General features: G+C 38.5%; 1 protein-coding gene across 1 annotated transcript in view; it reads left to right on the plus strand.

Annotated features, from left to right (window-relative positions):
* Positions 1-27,103, plus strand: part of LOC121379418 — a 55,905-nt gene that overhangs the window by 24,087 nt on the left and 4,715 nt on the right. The window contains exon 6 of the mRNA XM_041508029.1: positions 26,920-27,057. Coding sequence (XP_041363963.1) covers positions 26,920-27,057 — 138 coding nt within the window. The remainder of the gene's footprint in view (positions 1-26,919; positions 27,058-27,103) is intronic.

A 27,103-nucleotide genomic window follows, 5' to 3' on the forward strand; every position in this document is an offset into this window, starting at 1 on the left:
GAACAACAGCTGTTGTTAGCCCAATATTTTCCCCTTCAAACACACTGTTCTTAGCAACATAGATTTCAAATCTGTAGCAGTACGCTGTCGCAGAATCACACAAGAGAAATGCCTTTATTCCCCATTTCGTTGGTTTTGATTTTATGTACTGCTTCAATCCCAATCTGCCCTTGAAAGGGATCATGCATTCATCAATGGAAATGTTCTTAGATGGATAATACTCTTCCTCAAACTTAGTTTGGCTGTAAGAAAGGAAAGGTCTCACTTTATAAAGTCTGTCATTTTTGTCAGCATCAGTTTCATCACAAAAATGTAAATATCTACTCAGTTGAATATACCTGCGGTACGTGATCACTTTTGCAAATCCTGGGGTATGAAATATCCACTTGTCTGGTTTTTCACAAAAGTATCTTTCAATTCTGGGGCAGTCAACACACATCAGCATGGCTAGTCTAATTCCAAAATAACTTTTTATTTCCAACAAAGACGGCCGAATCCATTCTGCTTTGTTGTTACTGGGATCGGTGGCAATTTTGTAACACGCGTTTTTGTCGGTCCAATAACAAATGTTTTCAAACAATTCATCTATAAAAAACAACTGAAAGTACTCAAGTGCTGAGCAACTTCCGTCAAAAATCCGCATTGGACCTGGTCGTCCAGAATAAACAGCTGAAGAAATGTCGTCCGATTGTTCATTAGAAAAACTGAAAGCAGGATCCTTGCCAAAGTTCGGTAAAAAACCATCAAAATTAATCTCATCGTCGTCATCTTCAAACATGGCCAAAATCCGTTGTCGTCCGATCTCTTGTTCGTCTCGAAATAACATAAAATCGTCATTATTTTCTTCATCAGATGAATCACTTTCTGATCCACTATTCTCGGAATCAGACATCATTGAAAAAATTTATCGTTCGATGAAAATAATTCGCTAAAAAAATTCTCTCTCTACACAGCCATGCTTGTTACGAAAGGAAGTGGTATAAAACGGAAGTGATTGTGGGTAATCGTATTACCAAAATGGAGGGAAATTCAAAGTAGGTTCCAAATCCCGGTACAGCGGGATTCGTCGTCAGTAAAAACGATTGCGGATCCCGGTACAGCGGGATTCATCGCTGTAAGGGTTAAGCCTACATCGAAATTGGTTAAAAAAATAAAATAAAAAATTCTTCCCCAAAAGAGGTCAAAAAAGATTTTGACACTGGTTGATTTTCATGGGTCGGTTGCGTTAGGACAAACAAACCTAATTTTTATTTTCATCTGATGGCTTTTAAGTTAGGCCTAGCACACAAAAAGTATATTTTCGTATTTATGAAAACCTACGAAAATCGCTCATCTTAGATTCTCGTTTGAATATTGTTGCCCATTAATTTTCATTTGTATCTGAACTACTGAACCGGCCTCGGCGGCGTCGTGGCAGGCCATCGGTCTACAGGCTGGTAGGTACTGGGTTCGGATCCCAGTCGAGGCATGGGATTTTTAATCCAGATACCGACTCCAAACCCTGAGTGAGTGCTCCGCAAGGCTCAATGGGTAGGTGTAAACCACTTGCACGACCAGTGATCCATAACTGGTTCAACAAAGGCCATGGTTTGTGCTATCCTGCCTGTGGGAAGCGCAAATAAAAGATCCCTTGCTGCTAATCGGAAGAGTAGCCCATGTAGTGGCGACAGCGGGTTTCCTCTCAAAATCTGTGTGGTCCTTAACCATATGTCTGACGCCATATAACCGTAAATAAAATGTGTTGAGTGCGTCGTTAAATAAAACACTTCTTTCTTTCTGAACTACTGAAGAAAATTGTTTGTGTAAATGCTAAAACCATACGAACAACATATTGGGTTGTTTGAAACATTCAAATTTTATGCCCGGTACAATTCATCGTAGGCGAGACACACTAATTGTCCAATAGTCCAGTAAGATGCAAGACACGTGTGATGTTTGCAGGGTCTTTGGCGACCCTGTCACAAGCTGACATGATCTATCACACATTAATTAATTGGTTTTAACACACGTACTAAACCTGAGGTCGACTGTTTCTTTGTTTTCACTGTTCAGGTTCACTGCAACTTAGGTCAGCATACCACTGGGTGAATTGTTGTTTCATTATGACTTTGAAATATGTCTACATTCTTAGGAAAGTACTGTTGTAATGATACATATGTACTAATGTTTAACCAGATTTAGGTAACTATACACATTACGTAAATTTAATGCTTAGAGTTGATCTCACCAAAACCACTTGGGACTAAACAGATTACTTGATGTATAAACAGACATGTTAGTAAGTTGATCTCATTGAAGACCTCATTCCAGCCAGTGCACCACGAATGGTATATCAAAGGCCGTGGTATGTATTACCCTGTCTGGGGGATGGTGCATATAAAATACCCCTTACTGCTAATCGAAAAGAGTAGCCCATAAAGTGGCGACAGCAGGTTTCCTCTCTCAATATCTGTGTGGTTCGTAACCATATGTCTGATGCCATATAACCGTAAATAAAATGTGTTGAGTACGTTGTTAAATAAAACATTTCCTTCCTTCCTTCAATGAAGACGACCAGCCAGTGCCCCATGACTGGTATATCAAATGGCATATGTTATGTACATGTATGTACTATCCTGTCTGTGGGATGCTGCATCAGTAGCCGATGATTAATAAATCAATGTGCTCTATGGTGTCATTAAACAAAACTAACCATTTCATTGATGACAACTGTAACTCGGATTTAACCAAAAAGGACAGAAGTATTTTGCTAGGAAAGTAATATTTCAAAGGGAGGCCACTCACATTAATTTCATGCACATTTTAGCCTGCCAACCGTCACTCTTATTAATTTAGGGACACATTAATTTTAGGTTAACAGTACTATATTTTTGTTTGTTTGTTTTATTTATTGACATTGATGTTTTGGTGGCCTGACTGTAAAAACACAAAACATCATCACAAACCCACCCACCCACCCCCAAAACCCCCCAAAACCCTACCACTTACTATATATACATATGTAGCCACCATATTCTAGAAATCTTGCCTGCCATACACATTATACACAATTTTTTCTAAAATCCATTTTGCCATAAATTAATTGTGGCCATTCTCAATTACAAAATACAAGTAATATTTTGTACCTCATTCTTTTAAAAACCACTTCAACTTTTATACAACATAATTAATGATACATCATCATAATATCAAACATCATATATAAGCAGTTTGCTTGCAAATTCAGTGGATACATTAACTGAACAGGGCACGAAGTAAGTTATAAACATTGTATAGCAATTTTCCTAATACAAAATTAGCAAACCACATATTTTGTATAGCACTTTCCAGGAAATTTGCTTTGTATTAGTTACAAACACATCAATATGTGAATTTTCACCTTTATCTAGTATATTTATAATTGTTTAAACTTTACACACATTATAGTTTTGTATATACTAGAGCTGCAACAAATTCACTAATCATCAAACATGTTATGTATTGTGAATATGGCGAATATGGGTCCAACATAATAATTATATTCATAAATCAGATATGTCACAAACTAGAGTAACCACAAATGACAGCTAAATAATTTAACATTTATTCATAAACAATACACAATATATACAAGTAGGTACCAGCATACAAAATTAAAATTCATGATTCTTATAGTATGGAAGAATACAAACACAGAACAGAAAGAGTTTTTACAATATCTTTATTAGTTTTTGAAATATGTCCATTTTAGTCATTTCGCAAGCGTCGAGAACAGTTTTACATTATAGGCGTGCCCTTTTTGGAATAAATATCGCAAAATGATATGGAATGACATAAAAAGTTGACTTAATTTTAAGATATATGTTATAATCTCCATTTAATTTTGTAAGAATGTCTTAATTTGATTACTATTTTCATAGTTTATTATTTGTATGAAAACAGGAAAATATGTGCCAAAAATCAACAATAATTGGCCTCGGGGTCATTTTTGCATAATCATAAATCATAAAGTAATAGAATTACACATCCAAAGAATCATAATATAGATACAACTGGTTCTATAGTACAAGGCTATTTTTTTTTCAAGTTCTTGGGAATGTAATTTATGAAGTTACAAGCTCTTAAACATAACAAAATGTTAAAAATGAACCGCGGAAATATTCCCCACCAAAATAAGCAATTTTCAAATGGATCTCACTCTAAAACTATTGAAGATATCTTCCTGAAATTTTGCATGGTGAAAGTACTTACAAAATGCTATTATGTGTGTTAAACTCATTGGTTTAACTATATTATCTGGTATATTGACAAAATGTTAAAAATATAATACGGGAAATTTTACCACCAAAATGTCATATTTCGGCAATTTTCAAATGGATCTCACTCTAAAACTATTGAAGATATTTTCCTAAGATTTTGCGTAGTGAAAGTGCCAACATAACACTCTCTTGGGTGTTAAACTCATTGCTCCAAGATTGTTACACATATATAGTACACTCCTTGAACTTTGAGCTGTGTATCCGTTGTCAAAGCGATAACTCAACTGTAGAGATGAAGCCATTAGTGATGAACTATTAGCAAAAAACCCATTTCTCATGCAGAAATAAAACTATCAATGCATGTTGCACTGTCCTGTCTTACATATGTTATATTCAACAGTCACTTGATGCTTGTTACTAAAAGTCACTATGAAACAGATTTACCAGGAACAGGAATATTAAATATTAAAAATAAGTGGTCTTTTCACGTATCTAGAATGATTTTGTTAATTGTTTGGTCATCAGACCATTAGTCTTAAATGATGAAGCATACAACTTAATAGCACAGCATTGTTTAAAATTAGAAATAAATTAAGCATTTCATCATTCAGTCCTGCTCTTAACAGTAAAGCTCAACATATTGTTGAAACAGTTTTTCAACTTTCTCAAAACTGGTAATACTCCAGGTTCGTCCATTTTTTGTCATCACATCAAAACCAGAACTGAAAACATAGTCTGCTGAGACTGTGTCAATGTCAGCAGATGCTGGAAATCGGAAAAGATTTTCTTTTTTTAGTCCACATTTTTCCAAAAAGGGGGACTCTTCCAGACTCTGTGAATGACAGGTCAATCACTTGGCCAATGAAATAATCAGGTCCACTTTGTCGAATAGACTGTAGAATACACCGACCCAAATTCCTTGACTGGAAAACCAAAATCTGCTTGCAATTATGGTTTGCATACCTGAATAATGGATAAAATGTTTTTTGTGTAATTTGTTCTATCATAATTAACATTAAAAAAACAAAACAAACATTATGTAGACTATTAAACAATAAAATCCTGTTGCTAACAAATGACTATATAACCTAAAAACTATAACCTAAACATGGAGTTTTAAATATATTATAAATTTTCTTTGGAAAAAAAGTAACAAAAATAAAAGAAAGAAAGAAAAATAGAAATAACAAAACAAAAAAATTATATATGTGTGTGTGTGTGTGTGTGTGTGTGTGGCTGGCTATGTAATTCTTGCCACAATCTTTATATTTTAAACAAAAAGGTATTGGTTTTATAATATATTATAATTATATTAATGTGCTGCCCCTTTAACAAAAGAAAAACAACTGCAGTGTAATTTGTAAGTAAATATAAAACAATGCAAAAAACAGTATTAATAATATAATGAACGATTTTAATATAAGCTATAAATTATAATTAATAGAAGTGTTTTTTAATAGCGATTAATACCAGATTTTGTTTCAACCAATCAAAAGCTTGTATTAAGGTCACATGACCAATGTAGCGAACTCGTAGGTCCATGCCGCTTCAACAATTTAATTAGCAGTAAAACTAATAAAACACAATTTTATGTACTAGTTTTATGCACATTATGTTCTAATGACCATTTCACGTTAGCAATTTAACACAGTTGAATGAATAGCTCATTACTCGTGCCGCGAAAAAAATAAATCGATGGGCCACATTGACGATAGCAAATGTATTTACATATTTATACACCTGTTCCAATTCAATCATCAATATTATCATTTAAAAAATAATTAATAACGACACGTATATTGCAACATGTTAACAAACAATTCCGTGAACGATTGCATCAATAATTTTAAATACTTACGTAGCATAGACTGAAATCTCGATGGAATAGTTTTTTCGTCGCCATCCATGTCTTCCACGGGCGCTGCCATTTTTTCACAAATGGGGTTCCCCTTTTCTTTTGCAAAGCTCAAAGTGAGGATAGCTTTACATGCATAGTTTCGTATACCAAACGAAAGTAGACATTTCCAGCTTTAATTTGATACCTAGTTTATATGTATTATTTTGTATGCTTATATCGAATTTATTGATCCAAATCACGAGGGTTTTTTTAAAATGTAAATAAATAAATAAATATTTTTAAAAATCAAAGCAAATTAGGTACGTATCGAAAGCTTGTCATCTTCTCCTTAATATGGCAATGACATGACCTAGTTCAGTGTATACATCACATAGCGGTTTGGTTAAAACGCCAATTACCTCTGGCTGTTTCACTTGGACAGATTAAAACAATGGCCGGAAAAACCGCTAAATGGCCATTATGCATGTTTTATATTGCTATTTTACAATACTTTCCCAAAACGAAATCATCATGTATAATGCATGTATAGACAGGGTATTCAAAGACATTTTATGTGAAGTTAAAAATAAACTTATTACTTGTTTTTAAAAATGAGATAATCTGGGTTAAAGTTGACCTATTTTTAGGTATTTGGCCATGCTTTATGTAATTCCCACGCTAATTGCAGTGGCCTGCCGGTACCTAATACAAGCAACTACATATGCACACACACACGCACACACCAGTCATCTGCGAATGTCCATTTCTGCACAAATGCCAATTCCATGTAATTCATTCAGTCATTCAATAAGTAAAACCTTTAAAAAAAAACCCAAACAACCCCCAATTTTAACAAAAGTTCAATGTAAACACTTTGGGCAAAGAATGTCACATTTAAGAATAAAAACCCCAAACTAATCATAAAAGTCCATGTCAGGGCACTGTTCAAAACAAAGTGATTTGAGTTTATAACAAACAGGCCAGACACTAATCCACCATTATCACTGCTACTACTCTGTCTTCACCCATGTTTAATATGTTCTTTTCTCCCTTCACTGTCTCAGTGTAGCTATTCAGATGTTTCACTGTCCACTATTCGTCTCCTCTCAGTCGGTTGACCACTGGTTTCCAGTCCAGGTCACCATTCCATCAGTTGCCCATGTCAGCTAACCGCTGATTTCCAGCCTGGTTGCATTTACACTGGTTGCCCATAAGGTTGACTAACCATGCATAAGAACTTTGCCACGACCCTTAGTTGCTGTCCTGAACCATAACATCTTTGGCATCACCTGTAGCCACATTCCAGGACATTAATGAAAATAACAATATATTTCATTAACCATGTTAATGTGAACTTTTAGCCGAGTGAGATATCCATCCCACTGTCCATGTTCACTAAAAGCACACCTTTCAATACTGCTAATACATATAATTGTGGCACTGCATTACCTGGACTGCAACACTCCATATTCCTGACAATATAAAACATTTTGGCTACACATATCAGTTACATACTTACTTTGACCTTTTTTGACCTTCCTACTAAAATACTTAGTCAATTCCACAAACATTTGGCCAATATCAAATATATTAGACTATGTCTTTATATTTCAAAACTAATTTTAAATACATTAATATATATACATCAATTAATAAAAAAAACCCACCAAAACACGGTATGTAAGAAATGGAATAATACACTCATGCATGATCGTTTGATACCGTTTTTCCACCCTAATCGTGTATTGTGATCTATTTCGAGCTTATGGAGACCAAGAAATACTTGGTTTGAAACGATCTTCACTTTGAATTAAAGGAAAAAAGTCTGTATGGTTTTTTTAAAACACATGGTTATTGTTATCTGCCCTTATTGGAGGGAAATAAAACTCGGAACATGCAGTCTTGTATGTGGAAAAGGATCGGTGAAGTCATTTCTCGTTCCATAATAAATACAAAAAAACCCCATCAAATTAAAAATGAATTGAAGTTAATAAAATAACTTTAAAGTAAAAATAAATTAAAGACAATATACTACTGACACAAAATAAGGGAACGGGTGAAATGATAGTGAATGTTTTATTTCAATTAACATCTGGAAAACCAATTTGGGGCGTGTATATCAATATCTGGTGTGTCCACCATTTTGGGCGATGCATGCTCGACACCTTGATGGTATACTGTTGATTAATGTACGTATGGTTGCTCTGGGTATTGCCCGCCATTCATTCTGAAGGGCTACCGCAAGCTGGGCCACGTTGGCGGGTGCTGGGTCCCTGGCGTACACTCTCCGCCCGAGAATGTTCCACATGTGCTCTATATGGGACATATCGGGGGACTTAGCGGGCCAGTCGATTGTCGGTATGCCTTGTTCTCGTAGGTAATCGGTGACTATCCAAGCGCGATGTGGTCTGGCATTGTCTTGAAATTCAAAATTTCTGCCAATATTTCTCGCCACTGGAACAACGACAGGACGCAAAATTTGGTCCAGATATCTCTGGCCAGTCAAATTTCCATTAACAATAATCAAATCTGTTCGCCTGTCATGTGTGATCCCTCCACACACCATGACACTACCACCCCCATACCGATCATGGTCTAGAATTGTAGCCTGGGCATATCTTCACCGCTACGTCGCCAATAACGTTTTCTGCCATCTGTGAATCTGAGGCAGAACCTCAATTCGTCTGTAAATATGGTGTAACGCCATTGTCGCACAGTCCGTCCCTGGTGTTGCCTAGCCCACCGTAATCGTTGCCGCCTATGGTGAGCTGTTAGGCTCACACCCTTCAGAGAACGCCTCGCTTTCAGGCGGGCTTTGTAGAGTCTGTTCTTGACGGTCGATGTTGAAATTCGCCTTCCTGTTATTGTACGGAATTCACTGTTGAAAGCAGCAGCTGATTTGAATCTATTGTGTAGAGCAATTAATGTTATGGTACGATTTTGTCGAGGTGTCATCTTTTTAGGCCTGCCACGCCCAGGTCTCGTTGCAACCCCGCCAGTTTGACGGTACTTATCCCACACTCTAGAAATTACAATTTTTGATTTACCAAACATTCGGGCAACTTGACATATTGACGTACCTCCCTCTATCGTACCGACAATTCGCCATTTCGTCTCTTCATTAAGGTATTGTCTTGGGACCATTTTCACGCATGTGATTACCTCACTTGCATTGGTGATTGTGAGTTCCACGATAAGCACATACACGTGATATTCTGTGTACACATGCATCACATGCTGTTCATGCATCAGATGAAGTGTTCAGATGCAACGCCACTGTATTGTAACAGTGCATGTCGGTAATATATAAAAAATAAAAATAATAAAAATTAAAGATAATATAATAAAATAAAATAAAATAAAGTTAATAACATAAAATAAAGTTAATACAATAAAATAAAAAATGGATAGACAATCCCTTAAAAAAAACATAATTATGTTAAGTATTTTAATATTTCGAAAACCTCAGATCATGAAACTTGTTAATTTAAGGTCTGTTTATTCTCTTGGTGTGAATATTTAATATGTTTGATTGTTTTGATAGCCAAATTTGCTGTTCAACTTGGAATACTAAACATGTACTTATCAACTTGATGGTGTGAAGGAGCTGTTCTTGTTACTTTCATTCCCCATTCTTCTTTCCTAAGTTGGGGGGGGGGGGGGGAGGGAGTTTGTGTGTGTGTGTGTGTGTTTTCGTTTCCATAAATAAAATCCAACACTTTAAAATACCCATCTGTACAATTAAAGGCCTAGTGAACAAACAAAATATGTATTTTGTAAATACAATAAAGGGGTGTAGCGTGATCTGGAATGAAGCAGCTGGCCTCAGATTATAATTATCTTATATAAATTTTTATAAATTATATAAAATATTTGACTGAAATGACAGGGGAGAGCATGTAGTTTGTAAACATGTGTAACGTGTTGACATTGAAGACTTGTTTGTGGTAATTCCGGCCCATGCAAAAGTAGTGCTTTTTGTGTAAAATGGGTGTACTCTGGCCAGGTTTAGAGGGTGTGTTTGTTTAAACCAATATCCTGGGAGAAAGAGCTGGACAACAGGGGTTGTCCTTTTCAGGGTATGTGTCCCCCAGGCAGGCAAAGATACATACAAAAATCCATGGACCTGCTGATATTAATAAAAATGCTATAGCCACTAAGGCTATATAGAAACATATAGCGAAATTAATTGTGGTCTGTGGCCAGCTCACTAGACGTCACCATTTTAATTTGCGCCCTCTACTATACGTAACTGTTAATGTCATTGAAACCTCTTACACTAACCATGTAAACAGCTACAGATACGTCATCATACGTTTAACAAAATGTAGTCGTGCTAACAGTGTGTGATCAAAACCTCTATTTACATGATGTATATGTTTTGTACTAGTAGTGGCCATACTGAATGCATAGCATAAAAAGCAGACGACAAATAAGAATAGTTCAGCATTATAAAGTTGAAATTATTAACCAAGTGTCTTAAACATTTGCTAACATTGTATTTATTAATGTAATATTTGAAGTTAAATATTTTAATTAATAATGTTTCCAACTGATACAGACAAAAAAGTACTATAAGTATAGTTCAGCATTTGGTGAACACATTTAATTTATTCACTGAATGATTGCGAAAGGAGTCCACTGGGTCCTCTCCCCCATCAGAGAGGTCACTTGGGTCATCACCTAAGAGCAGCCAGTCGTATGTCTGTAAGATGTTAACACACGTAAATGTATTAACAAGTATGTGTTGTCACAAATAACGAATGGTGTTCTCAATAACGGATGTGTAAGAAAACATAATTATCAACTGCTGTAACAACTTGTTTGTTCGAGAACACTAGACTGTGCAATATGTGTCCTCGCTCACTACACTATCACACCAACATTCCAAACCCAGTCAATCGTAATACATTTTTAACCAACAATAAACTCATAAAATAAAACAAAATAACCATACCATATTTGACCAACAATAAACAGGGTACAAAACAACCCTTGGATCTTGACATACATTGTACTAATAACTTGATGAGTGAAGAACATCACCAATGCATGGACACCATTATTAAAAGCAACTCTTAACACCCATGTCACTGAATTTCATTGCTATCATAATTCAAAAATTGATCCAGTGAACATGTATTGACACTATTTTTAATACAGTTATAAATTTGAAACTAAAGAGATAAGACATGTTCTACGCTTGGAGCTTCAACATCATTAACAGTCCATGTGTATATGTGATCTAGATTGGGAAGTTACTGGAGAAAAGTGAGAAATAAAAATTTAAAAAGTAAATATTGTTTTACTTTTTGCATACATGTATAGTCAAAGTTCATGTACATCGTATTACTCAATTTACTGTGGTATAAAACATTTACACTAATTAAAATATATTGCTCTGTAATATGCATGAAATATAATCCACAAAATAAAAGTAACATATTACATTTTTGTGCTTTGAAGAACAAATTAATAATGCAGGTATTTTTAAAAGTTCCTAACGAGGAATTTAGTGATATTTGGGGCTCGATGAAGGTAGGGTGGGGGCCTCATGCAGGTACATATCAATTATGTTGGCACTCAGCCTATATAATGAACTTACTTTCTATTAATTTTATTTTTATCTGCAGAATTAAAGATTGATTGTTAAAATAGGATTGAGTAAGATGTACAAAATGTATCTTCTTCCTCCAAATGATTTAGGAAGTGGTACAAGATGGTCCATTTTTTGTTATTAAAATAAATGATATCAATAAATGTTAATCAGTTATAAGTCTTTACATCTTAAATGATATGTATTAATCACCCCCACCATCACCCCCCCCCCCACCCACCCACCCACCCCCACACACACACAAACACAAATAATTTACAAATCATAAAAAAGAGAAGATTTAATATATTTCAATAATATTAAATTTGTTTCAAATACAGGGTGTTTCATATTATTTGTCCTTCAATGGCGTAGTCAGCAGGAGGCAGATGAGGCGTTTGCCTCATCTGGAATTTCCCCCAATTTATTTTATTTTTCCCATGACACTGATATTTATTTTACAGGTTACCCCAGCGTCTGGGTTTGCCTCAGCATTTTTTCCTCTCTGGCTACGCCCCAGTCCTTATTCTGTACATTTGTATTTTCTACACACATCAGTATACAATAAATTGGAAAGCATGGCAGACATAATAAATCTTTATTTGATGTATAATACTTGGGCATTACCTTCATGACAGCCAATATGTTTCAGTGTTTATTCATAAAATATGTTCTACATGATGTCCATTCTGGGCAATTATGACATCAAGTCATTGTTTAAATTTACTGATGACATTTGTGCACATATCTCCCTCTTGATTGCAACTTTCAGTTCATTCGTATTGGTAGGAGTAGGGCTATCTTTCAGATATCCCCACAAGAAAAAGTCACGGCGACTCAAATCGGGTGAGTGTGGTGGCCATTCCTGGTCAGTCCTGAAAGAAATGAAGTTGTGCCTGAATGTTTGTGATAGCCATTCAATCACATCACCAGCTGTGTGTGGGGTAGCCCCATCTTGTTGAAACCATATATCATCAATGTTTATACTTTTCCTTCTCAATGCTGGAATGAATTTCCTCTTCAGCACATTCAGATAGCGATCCATATTTATTGTGTCAATTAATGCTACCTTCAGCATCTTCGAAGCTCGTAGCAAGGTTGTAAAAAGGTTCCAAATACTAGCTTAAACTGAACAAGCATGGGAAGCTCGTCACAAGGTTGCAGGAAGCTTGTCGCAAGCATGCAGGTAGCTCGTCGCTAGCTTGCGAGAAGTTTGTTACAAGTGTGCGGGAAGCTCGTCGCAAGGTTCCAAATACTAGCTTAAACTGAACAAGCTTGCGGGAAGCTCGTCGCAAGCGTGCAGGAAGCTCGTCGCAAGTTTGCGGGAAGCTAGTCGCAAGGTTGCAGGAAGCTTGTCGCAAGCATGCAAGTAGCTCGTCACTAGCTTGCGAGAAGTTTGTCACAAGCGTGCGGGAAGCTTGCAGCAAGGTTGTAAAAAGATTACAAAGACTAGCTTAAACTGAACAAGCTTGCGGGAAGCTCGTTACAAGCTTGCGTGAAGCTCGTCGCAAGCGTGCGAGAAGCTTGCGAGATGCTAGTTGCAAGCATGCAAGAAACTGGTCGGAAGCTTGCTACAAGCATGCAACAAGCTGGTCGCATGGTTGTAAAAAAATTCCAAATACTAGCTCGAAATGCGGTAGTTACTACCGTGTAAAATATGCTTGTACAACCTTGTCGCAAGGTAGTTACCAGCTAGTTGCCAGCTTCAGCAATTAAGCTTGCAATTTTTGTTTGGGTATAAGCTTCATATCATATTTCAACATTCTGTAGATGCTTGTAGCACTGGTGCAGAGTTAGTTATATCACCTAATACTCTCCATACTGACCGTTCAGGAGTTTTGCCTATCGCAGCTTTCACTTGTTCAATGGTTTCAGCATTTCTTACAGATCTTGGGCATCCAGGATTTCTTTGCCGCCTGTCTTCTACTGATCCCGCCCCTGTGCGTGCTGTAACCTCACCATGGTGCAGGGGTGTAACATTCTCTTTGAGAATGGCCAATACAGCACAAATCCCCTTGTTTTCTTCGAGATACAATTGAAATTTTGAGTAAAAGTCAGTATCTATCTGTGATATTTGTATTTTTGCACAGTTCTGTACACTGTTTTTATTTAAATCCTGAATTTTTGTATTGATGTTGATCATCACTTTATTTGTTTGCATTACCATAGTTTGACACCCAATAACCGATGTATTTTCGTGCTGGGGTGTCGTTAAACATTCATTCATTCATTCTACTGATCCCGAGTCTTCAAATCTATTTACAATTCTCTGGATCTGTTTAGTGTTCAACTTGTTCAAGTCTGGATGATTCTTTTTCATCGTTTTAACCACTGTTTTTAGTGATTTACTTTGGTAGTACAATTTAACAACTTCACCACACTGTTCTTTGGACGGTACCATTTTGAAATCAAGCCGACACAAAGTGACGTCATTGATGACGTCATGATTTCAATTGATTTCCCATATTTTTATGTTTCCATCTATCTACTTCGTGATGGTGCATAAACAGTTTTAATATCTTAAAAATTGACGAAGCTATAACAGTTTCTTATAAGGACCAATATTATGAAACACCTTTGGGCATTCGCAAACTCTTGGGCATTTGCAATTTTACGACCAATAATTGTGCCTATGAGATTGAGCTCTTCCTTCTCTTGCTAGGCATTCACCCCACCCCCCAACATTCTGGTAATGTCATAGGATAGGATACAGTGAAAGCCTAAGGCAGGTTAAACCAAATAACCACTTCGGGAACCAGTCAAAATATATTTAAAAATATTTAGCGAAAAATAACCAGTCAGATTCTTTGCGAGCATATTTCCCCAAGAACACATCACTGTTTTTCCACTTTCACTTTCTCCTGTCCTCATATACCAACAGGAAATCATGCGATCGGCCTTTTCCCACATTTTCATGTCAGTTTTGGCCATCGATCGTAATTTTGTTTTGTCATATAAGTATTTCATAAGATAAACTGCAGAGAAATATGTATTAGAATTTAGTTACACCTCCTCATGAATAAAATAACTCATTTTCAATAATAAATTATTTTTATTTGAATAAATTGTCGAACATTATTGATGATGTAGTCAAATTTCAAAAATGTAATAATAACCACAAAACTATTTCATTTATAAATTTACAAATCATGAATAATGAGTATAATTTGCCAATCAAATAAATTATTTCTACTGTCTGAAGCATTCTGTGTCTGGCATTCAGAACTCCTTGGTATTCTGAATACTTACGGGATGGGACTCTCTCTTTTATCTTTGTTTCCAGTGCATTTTTCTGGCGTGTACGTGTCTTTCTTAATTTTGACAATTTTATTGCATTCTAAACTACAGTCCCATGCAAGCACTAAATGTAGTCTATGCATGCATTAATGCCAGGCACATTTCCAGAATATATATTTTTAATTACAATTAAAAATTGTATCACAATTGTTTGCCACACAAAAATGCACAGTATGTGTCGCATTTTGCGATACGATTCCGCTTATTTCGCACCCTGTTGAGTAAGTCATTGTTTCAAAATAATTTATTAACAGCTTTTTGTTTGCTTCTGACTATAATTCAGCTCTCATATGTTTTTTGGGTTTTTTCTTTGATGAGTAGACAATATTTTGTTTTCAGATACAATTACACGTACAGGCAGCTAGTATATTAATTGTCCTGTTGCTGAGTAGGGATGGGACGATTATTCAGTGTTACAGAAAATTGTGGTTTTAGGCCCTCGGTTCAGTGCACCATTTCCCAATTTGCGAACCTCAGTTCATTTCCATTTAAAATAAAAGGAAAAAAGGTACATGTATAAACAGTTCCGCACTTTGCTGGTAATCCCAGTGACCCATAAAATATTTCGGTCAATCACAGCATTCGATTCCCTTAAACCTGCATGTTTGCATTGGCTTTCGGATCCTGCACAGAATCCGCAAATTTCTTGTCGGGACCGTAAAAATTGTAACCTCCCACAATATGGACTGACCTCAGGTATTAATCCGCTGAGATAATAAACATTTTAAGTATGTTTCGTCTCAGTTGTCAAAATTGAAAAAAGTAAAGACTTTTTAATGCACCCAATTTCTGTCATATTAATTTTAAACGATTCAGCATCGCTAAATTTTATGTCCCTGTACAATTTCTTTTTTTATTTATATATAGAAAACTAAATTTGTTGTCTTTAACGATACCTTATTAATAATATCATCCTGTCATAGGATTTTTTTCTCTCTGGTAATCAGCTTTGATAGAGATTTTATTCGAGATTAGCGTAAAATGTCATTGGTGTTGCCTGTCCCTAGCATAACACTATACATAACATGCTCTGTTAAAATATATAACAGAAGACATAACACTGAATACCTTTAATGTAATACGTACTGATGGCTGACTAATTACACACTAAAGAAGGAATCTTGTAAATATTTTCTGTATTCAAAAGATGGTGGGCAATATAAGCTTGTCCCTGGGGTTTTATGTCATTAGTGTTACTGTATATACTTACGAGAAAACAAAATAAACTAAATGCTCTCTGGATGAAACATTCCACCGGTAGATATCGGCCATCGAACTTATTTCTCAAAAACATCAGACATATGAACAGTTGTGAATAGTTTTCTTTAAATGTCATGAATGAGTTGTCAAAATATAAAAGTAGGTTTATTCACTGTCATTGGTGTTACAATTGTATTTATGTAATGGTTAATTAAGAAACTTTTTTGTATGTTATTGTAGACATCGTATGTCTGCTACAGCATGCACTTTTTCAGTTTCCTCAACTGTTTCTTTAGAGAGCATGAATTAATTATGTACTTATTTGTCATTGGTGTTACCATTAGTAACACCAATGACAATGCGTTTGAATAAGATGCCGTTTTCCTCGCTTTGCATATTTTTGAAGATGATTTGAAAATTAAAGGGACTTGTGCAGCATCATAGCTGCATAATGGCACTTTAGGTAAAATAAATATTTTTCTGGAATGTAAAGAGTATATCTTCAACGTCCCTATAACTGCGTTATGCTTGATCTGCGCAATTAACATCCGGATTTGTCGTCTGCTTGCCGTGAGGTTTTTCTTCACAATTAGTGAAGTTTCCAATTAACAATAAAGTTCAGACAAGTAAGTATCTAAATACAAAACTTTACAAACCCCTAAAACCATTAAGTTTACTATAGTCCGTCCCATCCTTCTCCAATTTAAATGGGGTTTTTTTTTGGGGGGGGGTCGTTTTTTTTGTTAATAATTCCAGTTTGATTTGACGTAAGAAGACAAGTAAAAGTGTTTTGGATTTAAAAAATAAATACTATTTTTGTGTCCAATTTATAAAACAATCGGCTCAGAAATAAATAGCATGTACATGTACGTAGTACCGTATATCTTCGCCTATAAGTCAAATGTTTTTCACCCAAAAATTATTTTATAACTTGGGGGGTCGACTTATAAGAGGGTAAAAAAAATTCACCAAAAACAATTACTGTTTTGGGAATTATTTTACAAGTTTTATTGTTGAAGTATCCATGTATTTATACTCAAATATGTTAATTTGACACATTTATTTTTTATAACCTATTTATTTTGGCATTAGAACAGTTTTGGTTATGCGAAAAGGCGTGCGATCTCACTCACATGCCAAGACAACAGTCCACTTAGTTAAATTAACAGTCATCACTAATAGCAAAAATGTAAACAATATTAACTACCTGTTGCCTGAGTTTATTTTGAAATCTGGTCACTGGCATTAATGGTTGTTCCAACAATGTCTTGTCGGTGATTAACTTCATGAATATTACTGAGCTTTCCCTTAAAATAGACTGATCTCTGCAGTTCACTAGAGCAATAGGGACACACATCATTTGGTACTTTCCAGAGTTATCCTCCTTACATGTATTAATATGGCGGCAAAACGTGATACTTTCAGTTTTATCGTAGTGATCTGTTGTCAATGTTTATAAATAAAGTTTTTGTCTGTGCACAAAACCATCTGTACAGTGCCACACAGTAACAGTCAAACAGCTTTCACTCTACTAAGGGAATATTTCGTTTTGATGCTATGTAATAATGCTAGTTTGATTGGAATAGTCTGATTATATTGCGATGTACAAAACGTGAAAACCAAAGTTTGTAAAATAATTTTCTTTTGTTCAAATATTGTACGTTATTGTTCTCATGTGCTGAAAATATGAAATATTTCAATATTTATAAGTTGTTTTTCATGGGTCGACTTATAAACGGGTCAATAATAAAAAAAAGTTTTCAGGGCTTGAAATTAGGGACTCGACTTATAGCTGAGATCGACTTACAGGCAAAGATATACGGTAAATTTCATAGTATGAAAAAAGGCGTTCCCTGTCGAACCGTTAGTAAAATGCGGACTGGACTGTAACGCTGGACAAACTGATTTTTTCCTTTAAAAAAAATAAAATAAAAAAGTGTTCGTGTTAAATTTTATTTTTGAAAAGTATTCAATATCATGCATTAAAATGGCTTTTTAGTTACCGTATATCGCTGTGTATTAGCCGACTCCATGCATTAGCCGACCCCCTAGTTTCACCCTCCAAATCGGCTTTAAAATTATAGACCTTGTATATAAGCCGACCCCCCTATATAAAACTAACCAAGTCAGATGTCTGTGTGGTCTACAAAATGACAAAGTACATCTGCTTTCAAACGTGATTTGTCACAGCAAACTTATCCGGAAGCAGTAGCCGATTTCTATTTATAGAAACGGTGTCCGGTTAATTTATTTCTCGTAAAATATAAGTACCAAAATAGCGAAATATACCTAAACATTCTTGATTGCAGCCACACGTTAAAAACACAGTGACTGTTTGCATTGTTGATTGTGCTAATCGGTCTTTTCATTACTAGTCGGCTATACCCTACCATACCCAACCACCCGTGTCGATTAATCCCAAGCCGACAAACCAAACAAATGAAGCTGGAACAATTAACGTGTTCACCGGTTTAGTAAGCAGTTTTGTAATGACACGTGACCTGCGAAGTTTTCCGAAATTGTTTTGATCGGTCACTATTTATTGTTGTTTAAACAGATAAATATTACTAAATAACTTTTAAACACCAACATTTATTAAAGATGAACATATATATACAATTTTAATATCTTTTATTTGTAATAGCTTGTGTTAAAATGCAATATTAAACCTTTATGAAAGCGGAAATGCAGAGCACAGTAATGACAATAGATCGAGTCGAGCCGTGACGTCACTATTCTAACTTTACATTTCCAATAAAATGTTGACTCCTTAGATAAGCCGACCCCAGCCTTTGACTTGATAATTTTTGTATAAAAAAGTCGGCTAATACACAGCGATATACGGTAAAAGGAAATAGTTAACTCTTTTGAATAATGACGCAGTTCTTATGATTTATTTCTTGAATAGTGACATAATTTGTTTGATTTGCTGTATAGTATATGTACTGAAAACATTAGAATGACATCACATATTTATAAGGCGTCCTCGTTTTCTGAAAATATTTGGAACATTTAACGTAGAGTTTTGCAGCGCTTGCGTAAAAGCAAAAGTAGGATTACAACTTTTTACTCATTAATAGATTTTGAGCCTTAATATAAACACGAAAATAACTACATAAAGTAATGAATGAATAAATCTTTAATTTAATATTTAAATAAAATTAAAATTCTGTATCTTAATTTAGTATATTTTTTAAACTGTCTTGACCGGCTGTATCTTATCAATACAGAAACACACATTTGTTTTCACATTACCTGTCCTCAAACAAGGGCACCTACCCCCACGCAAGTGGTCTGGTCCGAACATCCCAACAGCCAATGGGATGGCCTAAATTCTTCTACTGCATACTGCTCTCTAGTTCCGGTCACATGACTGTAACTTCCTTCTTTTTCTCTTCGCTAAATAAAGGGTCTGGACGTCATTTTGCTTGGCTCTGTTTTGGAGTCGATTTATTTTTTATTTTTTATAAGACCTTTGGTTTTGTATTTGTGTTTAGGTGAAATGTTTTTCACCTTCATTTTCGTTAGCTTTCGTTAGCTTTCGTTAGCTTTCGTAGGTCTTTCGCATATTTCGCTTGACTTTCCAAGCGTTTAATTACATGAAATGTTGTTTATATTGCCGGTTGTCGTGTCGGACGCCATTTGCAAAATGGCGTCTTTATTTACCGGCTTTGTGTTTATGTTGTGGTTGGTTTTTTCTTTCTTTTGACAGATTGAAAAATTATTATTATCATGTCTGATAATGTTCAGCGACTAGTTCGAGCGTGTTTACGCTGCAAGAAGTTTACTGCCGGCGGCGACCCTCACGACTTATGTCCAGGTTGTCGTGTTCCATGTGGCCTCACTTCAAGATGCGACCTTTGTTCAGGGTTGTCTGATGTCGAGTTCGCGGCTTACCTGAAGGTGGTGTCAGCGAGGACCAAGAAGGTGGAATCTTCGCCTTCAATTGCTGACTCCATGGCGGAAGTGTTACGTTCCATTCTACCGACCATGCTGAAGAAACAATGGCATCAATGGCGACCTTACCCAAACCGGCGGTTTCGGGGTCAGATCTGGTTCCAGTCCCCTCTTCAGGGGGTGCGGCTTCTTCAGCTCCACCGATACCTAAGACTGCTGATGACAGGCCTGCGGTCTCTACGCAGCCCTCTAAGAAGCCGGCTCATGCAGATAGACGTTCCACGGACTCCAAGGCTCACCGATCTTCGGTGGGGAAGTCATCTTCGGCGCATTGGAGCTGGGACCGTAGCCGTTCCCCATGACCTGCACGGCTCCCTACGGGTTCCATGGATCGTCGGCGCCGACCTTCGATTGATGTGAATTCCAGGGCCTCCGAGGGTTCTCGACGTACCGGCGGCTTCCATTCCGGCAGATCGATTGGCCTGTGCTCGAGTGCTCCGAGAATTTGGGGATGCAGCGCCTACAGCGGTTTCTATCATTGATGAGCCTGACTCTACTGACCATATGACTGAGGGATTGCTTGGCGGCCGTCTATGACATGTTGCCGTCCTTGCCACATCCACCAACGCCGTCCAAGAAGGGACCGACACCGATGATAGCGACTGATGTCCCTCCGGAAGATGTGGTTATCCGTTCCTTGGCAGCCGGTACACTCATATCCGACGTGGCGACAGATTTAGACCGCACCTTTAAAGAGACAGCGTCCTTTGTCGCCTTCCCGTCTTGGAATCACCGTATGTATCCGGTGTTTGACATGCCATTTAAAGATGGGGCTCCGTCTTTGGATGAAGATGTTCACCGTCTTGGGAAGTCGTCAACTATGGATTTGACGGACAAACAAGTCCAAGCCATGGATACTGCCAAGAGACGTTGCTTGTTTGTGTTGTTTTACTTGGATGTTTTCCTTGCTGCGATGGCCACCCAGGCAAAAGATGCACGGTGCTACGCGCTGTTTCAACAATCGGCGCAGATACTGGCTTTCCTGACGTCTTCGGTTACCTCTATGTCATCGATGTTGATGCAGTACCGTCGCCAGGCTTATCTGAAAAGTCAATCTTGCATTTCTAGCATAAGAAGGAGCTGTTAGCTCAATGGTGGTCCACAACAAAGCTGTTTGCAGGCAAGGTTTCTGACATGGTTACGGCCAATGATAAAGACCAGCAGTCGACAGCAACTGTCAAAGCTTTACAACTTATTTCAACATTGAAATCCACGAAGCGAAAGACTACGTTCACTGCACAACCACCATCTAAGCGCTGGAGAGGTTCCTTTCGAGGTCTACCTTCTCGACGGATTCCGGACAAACGACCATCCGGTCCTCCCAATCGAACCCAGGGGAAACCTGGCCGACGTTGACGCTAGCCAACCAATCTTGGACTGCTCAGATTGTCTCGACCTACGGCCGCCCCTGATTTTGAACCAGAACAACAACTCGGTTTTGACGTGCAACACACTGGTCGAAATATCCATGGTCGGAAGCCGACTTCGCTGTTATTGGCGAAACTGGGAGACACTTTGCCAAGATCCATTTGTCACGTCGATCTTGAAGACAGGGTATCGTCTGCAATTGTCTTCCATCCCTCCATTGACCACTTCACCTCGAGAACCGCGGCATTCCGTATCACAAGTCAAGGTCCTACAGGAGTCCGTCAACAAACTGGTGGAGAAGGGAGCCGTTCGCAGCATTTCGGAAGCACGCCTAACACCCGGCTTTTACTCGGACATCTTCCTCGTGCTGAAGAAAGATTCACCGGAGCTGCGAATGATCCACAACTTGGCGTTTTTCAGCGACCACTACCTGCTTCCTCCTCCATCCTTCAAGATGTTAACGTTGCTAGATGTTCTTGCCGTGATCAAACCGGGGGATTGGCTTGCCTCGCTAGATCTCAAGGACGCCTACCTTCACATTCCGATGCATGCCGATTGTCATCGCTACCTCCGGTTCGTACTACAGGGTCGGCATTATGAATGGACAGTCCTGCCCTTTGGGATATCCATGGCGCCATGGCTGTTCACCAGAATCACGACTCCGATGTCCCGCTTCCTGCATCGCAGAGGTATATCCTTTTACCCGTACCTCGACGATTGCCTGATGAAGTGCCAGAGCAAGACAGGGCTTACTGCACATGTTGCCTTCATCATGGACTTTCTCAAGCATCTGGGTTGGATTATCAACATCGGGAAATCTCGACTGGCTCCCACGCAGTCTCTACAGTTCATAGGCGCTTGGCTTCGACCCGATCTGGGCCTCGTTCAAGTCCCTCTAGACCGTTGGGAGAAGATCCAGACCATGATTGCCATAGCCCTCACCGCTCCAATGACTTTCCACGGTTGGCAGAGTCTCCTGGGTCTCCTCACTTCCACCCAGGATTTTACACTCAGAGGTCATCTCCAGTTGCGGCGCTTGCAGATGTTTCTCAACCCGTTTGTTCATTTCAACAATCCGGACTTGATCATCTCGCTCCCAGACAATCTATGCTCCAGCCTGCAGTGGTGGCAGCTCCAATTGAACGTCTTAGACGGTGTCTCTATGCGGCCCTTCCTAGCCACTCATCACCTGTTCGTCGACGCGTCACTGGAAGGTTGGGGAGCCCATCTCAGCAACTAGACTACTTCAGGGCTGTGGTCTCCCGGCGAACTCGGACTCCACATCAACCTGCTAGAGTTGTTGGCAGTCTACTACGCTATCCTTCATTGGCAACAGATGTTGACAGGGGCCTCTCTCATGGTGGCCACAGACAGTACCACTGCGGTGGCTTATATCAACCGTCAGGGCGGAACCCACTCCAGCAGTCTGCTGCAGTTGACTTATCATCTCTACAAGCTGGTCGACGAGATTCCGCTGCAACTTCGGTCTCGCCATATTCCAGGGGTTTCCAATGCACTAGCCGACACGCTGTCTCGGCCATCGTCTCCACAGCCGACAGAATGGCCACAGCCGACAGAATGGATGCTCCATCCCGAAGTGTTTCGATGGGTGTGCAACAGACTTTGGACACCAAACATCGATCTCTTCGCCACACGATTCAACCATCAGCTGAGGGTTTACGTGTCTCCGGTGCCAGATCCCGAAGCTCTGGATCTCGACGCCTTGGCCATCAGCTGGGAACAGATGGATGCGTACGCTTTTCCTCCACCAATCCTCCTTCCAAGGAGTGCTTCAGAGGTTTCAGCTGTACCATTGTCGCCTGTTACTCTTTGCTCCGATGTGGTCATCCAGGATGTGGTATCCAGATCTAATACGTCTTGCCGATCCACATCCTTTACCACTGCCAGACTGGGATTATCTGTTGCTGCATCCCAAGTCAAGACTATACCATCCACGTCCACAGTTGTTCCAACTGCACGCGTGGACTTTATCTCCAAGAGTTTGAGGAAGAAAGGCTTTTCTTTGCAGTCCACAGCGGCCATTTTGAAAGCACACAGATCATCTACTACTGCGGCTTACAATGTCAGATGGCTTTGCTTTCACCGATGGTGTGTCCGGCAAAATCTCAAACCTCAGACGATCCAGATACCTCGTCTCGCTAATTTTTTGCTGTATCTGCGGACTGCTTTACGATTGAAGGGGTCTACCATCGCTGGGTACGTTTCGGTTGTCGCTACTGGAACGAAGTTATCGGGTATTCCTGAGATCCATAAGATGATCAAAGGGTTTCGCCTTGAGGATCAAGTACACCGGTTTTGGCCACCAAGATGGGACCTGAATCTGGTGTTATGAGCGTTATCGACCGCACCTTATGAGTCGATCGAATCCTCTTCCCTGCAAGACTTGACGCGGAAGACGGTGTTTTTACTCGGTTTTGCCACGGCTGCCCGTGTCTCAGAACTCCATGCTCTTGATGTGGACTTGGTACGTTTTCACAGAGATCGTCGTGCGGTCAACTTGGGGTTACTCATGAACTTTGTTGCAAAGAATCAGTTGTGCAGGCCCTCTCCTCTGTCGTTGGTCCAGCAGACGTTGAGGACTTGGCGTTGTGCCCTGTCAGAGCCCTGCACCAGTACATCGAGAGGACCAGATCTTTTCGACAACATCGCAAGAGACTTTTCCTCTCCTGTAACCAGAGTCGGTTGAGGGATATTACCAAGAACACGGTGGCCACCTGGATCCGGTCTTCTATCCTGACCGCCTATCAGAAGGAGGGTTTACCTGCTCCATCTGCTACTAATCCACATGAACTCTGTGCCTTGGCTACCACAATGTCCCTGCACTGCAACACACCCATTCAGCACATTATCACTGGTTGTTTCTGGGCTACGGACTCCATCTTCGCCAACTATTATCTGAGGGATATCTCCACAAAAGACGTTGAGGGGTTCCATCATCTGGGTCCGGTTGTTGCTGCACAGACTCTGTTGAATACAAGCCGTCCTCGTCGCCGTTGATGTCTGTCGGATTCTGAGCTGCATACCGAGATGTCCATCGAATCGACAGGTGAGGATTGCTTAGACTTTTGTTCTTTTGCACAGTTCACGCACTGATGCTGGAACTTTTGTCTCGATAACCTTTACCCTGCACTGCATGTGGTTATTTGTTGTCATATTGAACTAACAGTTCTTTGGTGTACTAGACAGAAAACACTCAGGGGTCTTGTTCTGTTCAATGTTCTGACGGATGCACCTCATTAGGTTGTCGCTTGTTATTACTAACACTTCAATACGTGAGGGTTACCTAACACCTGCATCCCTGGTGGCTACGTCTTCCCACCCTGTCAGAACCAGCATGAGATGTGGCTGCCGCCTCCTGGTCCTTTGTTCTAGGAGCCGCACTTGCCACTGCTGACGGATGCCACCATTCTGGTTGTTATTACGAACATTACCTGCATTGGTCTGTGACGGGCATCCCTAGGAGGAGAGCTTACCAAGGTTGGCCTTATTCTTCCACTAGTCAGCCTCTTTCCGGTTTGGGGAGTTATCACAAGCATCTATGGATCTCGGCACCCACCACCATCTGTTGAATGCTGCCCTTGTTTGAGGACAGGTAATGTGAAAAGAAATGGAGAAAACTTGTAGTGTTTTCTCTTTTATAGATACATTACCTGTCCTCAAGATTTCATCCCGCCCAGGCCTCCCTGCTTCCTGTTCTCCGTGCGATGCGCTCAGGGAAAAAGAAGGAAGTTACAGTCATGTGACCGGAACTAGAGAGCAGTATGCAGTAGAAGAATTTAGGCCATCCCATTGGCTGTTGGGATGTTCGGACCAGACCACTTGTGGGGGGGGGGGGGGAGGTGCCCTTGTTTGAGGACAGGTAATGTATCTATAAAAGAGAAAACACTCCAAGTTTTCTCCAATTATTCTAATGGGCCTTTAATAGTTGTAAGCTGAAGAAGAATAATCAAAAGAAAAAAACCATATAAGGAAATATTAATTACATAATTTTGCTAATAAGTAGTGTAGTGGTAGTCTTAAGAATAATAGTATTTCCAGGATTCAGTCTTGAATGTCATTGGTGGTACACATTGTCATTGGTGTTACTTGTTTTGTCATTGGTGTTACGCAAGGATATTTTAGCTGTCATTTCTCAAGAAACTTTATTTTTGAAATTAAATTATTTATTCAGGAAAGCATACATGTGTATCTTCTACCTTTATGACTTTGATGAAATTTATTTTGAAGGACTCCATATATTAAATAATTAAAACTGCCACAGTGTATAATTTAAGTCACATACAGAATATCCGTGTGGAAATGCACAATTACACTCTTGGATAGTTTTTAATTCTAAAGTTATTCCATATATGTTGTTAGGGACACCCAAATAACACATCCATGTTCTCTTAAACCAACTGGATCACACTGCTGAACTACCCCACTTGTCCGGTAACACCAATGACATAATGACCTTGTTCACAGAGTAACACGTGTCTGTATGTGCAGGCCGATTACAGTTCTGCGTCGCCAGATATAATTTTATGTTTCTTTGTTCATCTAGTTTCCAAAAGTTAACAGTAAATATTTATATCTTTTAATTGTTTTATCTTGAATTTGTATTTTGAAAAGTGATGCATTCTGTAGAATGACCCATTGATTGGGATTGATCCCTGTCGGTGGGTCATTGGGCTATTTCTTGTTCCAGCCAGTGCACCACGACTGGTACATCAAAGGTTGTGGTATGTGTTTTCCTGTCTGTGGGATGGTGCATGTAAAAAATCCCTTGCTACTAATGGAAAAATATAGCCGGTTTCCTCTCTAAGACTATATGTCAAAATAACCAAATGTTTGACATGCAATAGCTGATGATTAACAAATTAATGTGCTCTAGTGGTTTCATTAAACAAAACAAACAAACAAACATAATTTATTAAAAATAAAATGTCTTGCTCTTAAAATAGTTTATGAAAATGTATGTATGATACTACTTGTGAAAAGTATTGTGAATAAATCGAACCGTGGACCAAAAACCGAATTGAAAATAAGAAAACCGTATCGTCCCATCCCTATTACAATTAATTGCTGAGAGGGGTTATATGTATGCATTTTGAGCTATAGAGAATTACTCTTCAGATTATTTATCTAGACCACATAGAATGTAGTCTGAGACCATTTACAACTAAATTTGGTGTGAAGCTACTTTGAGCCATTGAGAAACAAAATCATTAATTTAATCATTCTGACCTCCCCCCCTTCCCCCACAAAGGAAAATGGGTGTTGTGCACTTCATGAGTGTTGTAGTTGGTGTCATCAATTTACTCTGGTGACTGTATATATGCAGGTGATTGTATATATGTACGTGGATGTCTTGTTATACTTGAAAGTGTTTTTCTTTTGATTAGTTTTTTATGTCATCATTTAAGGTGCCGGGTTCAAAGAAAACAGAAGAATCCAGAACATCCACCTCATCAGTTCAGAAGAATCCAGATATAGGCACAAAGTCAAATCCAGTATCACAAACTGACAAAAGTGAATCAAATGGTGCAACTCACACTGATGTGGTATGTATTTTTTCTTTGTTAGCTCATATACTATCATATCTTACCA

The sequence above is a fragment of the Gigantopelta aegis genome, chromosome 8, assembly GCF_016097555.1.
Source record: "Gigantopelta aegis isolate Gae_Host chromosome 8, Gae_host_genome, whole genome shotgun sequence".
Classification (NCBI taxonomy): domain Eukaryota; kingdom Metazoa; phylum Mollusca; class Gastropoda; order Neomphalida; family Peltospiridae; genus Gigantopelta; species Gigantopelta aegis.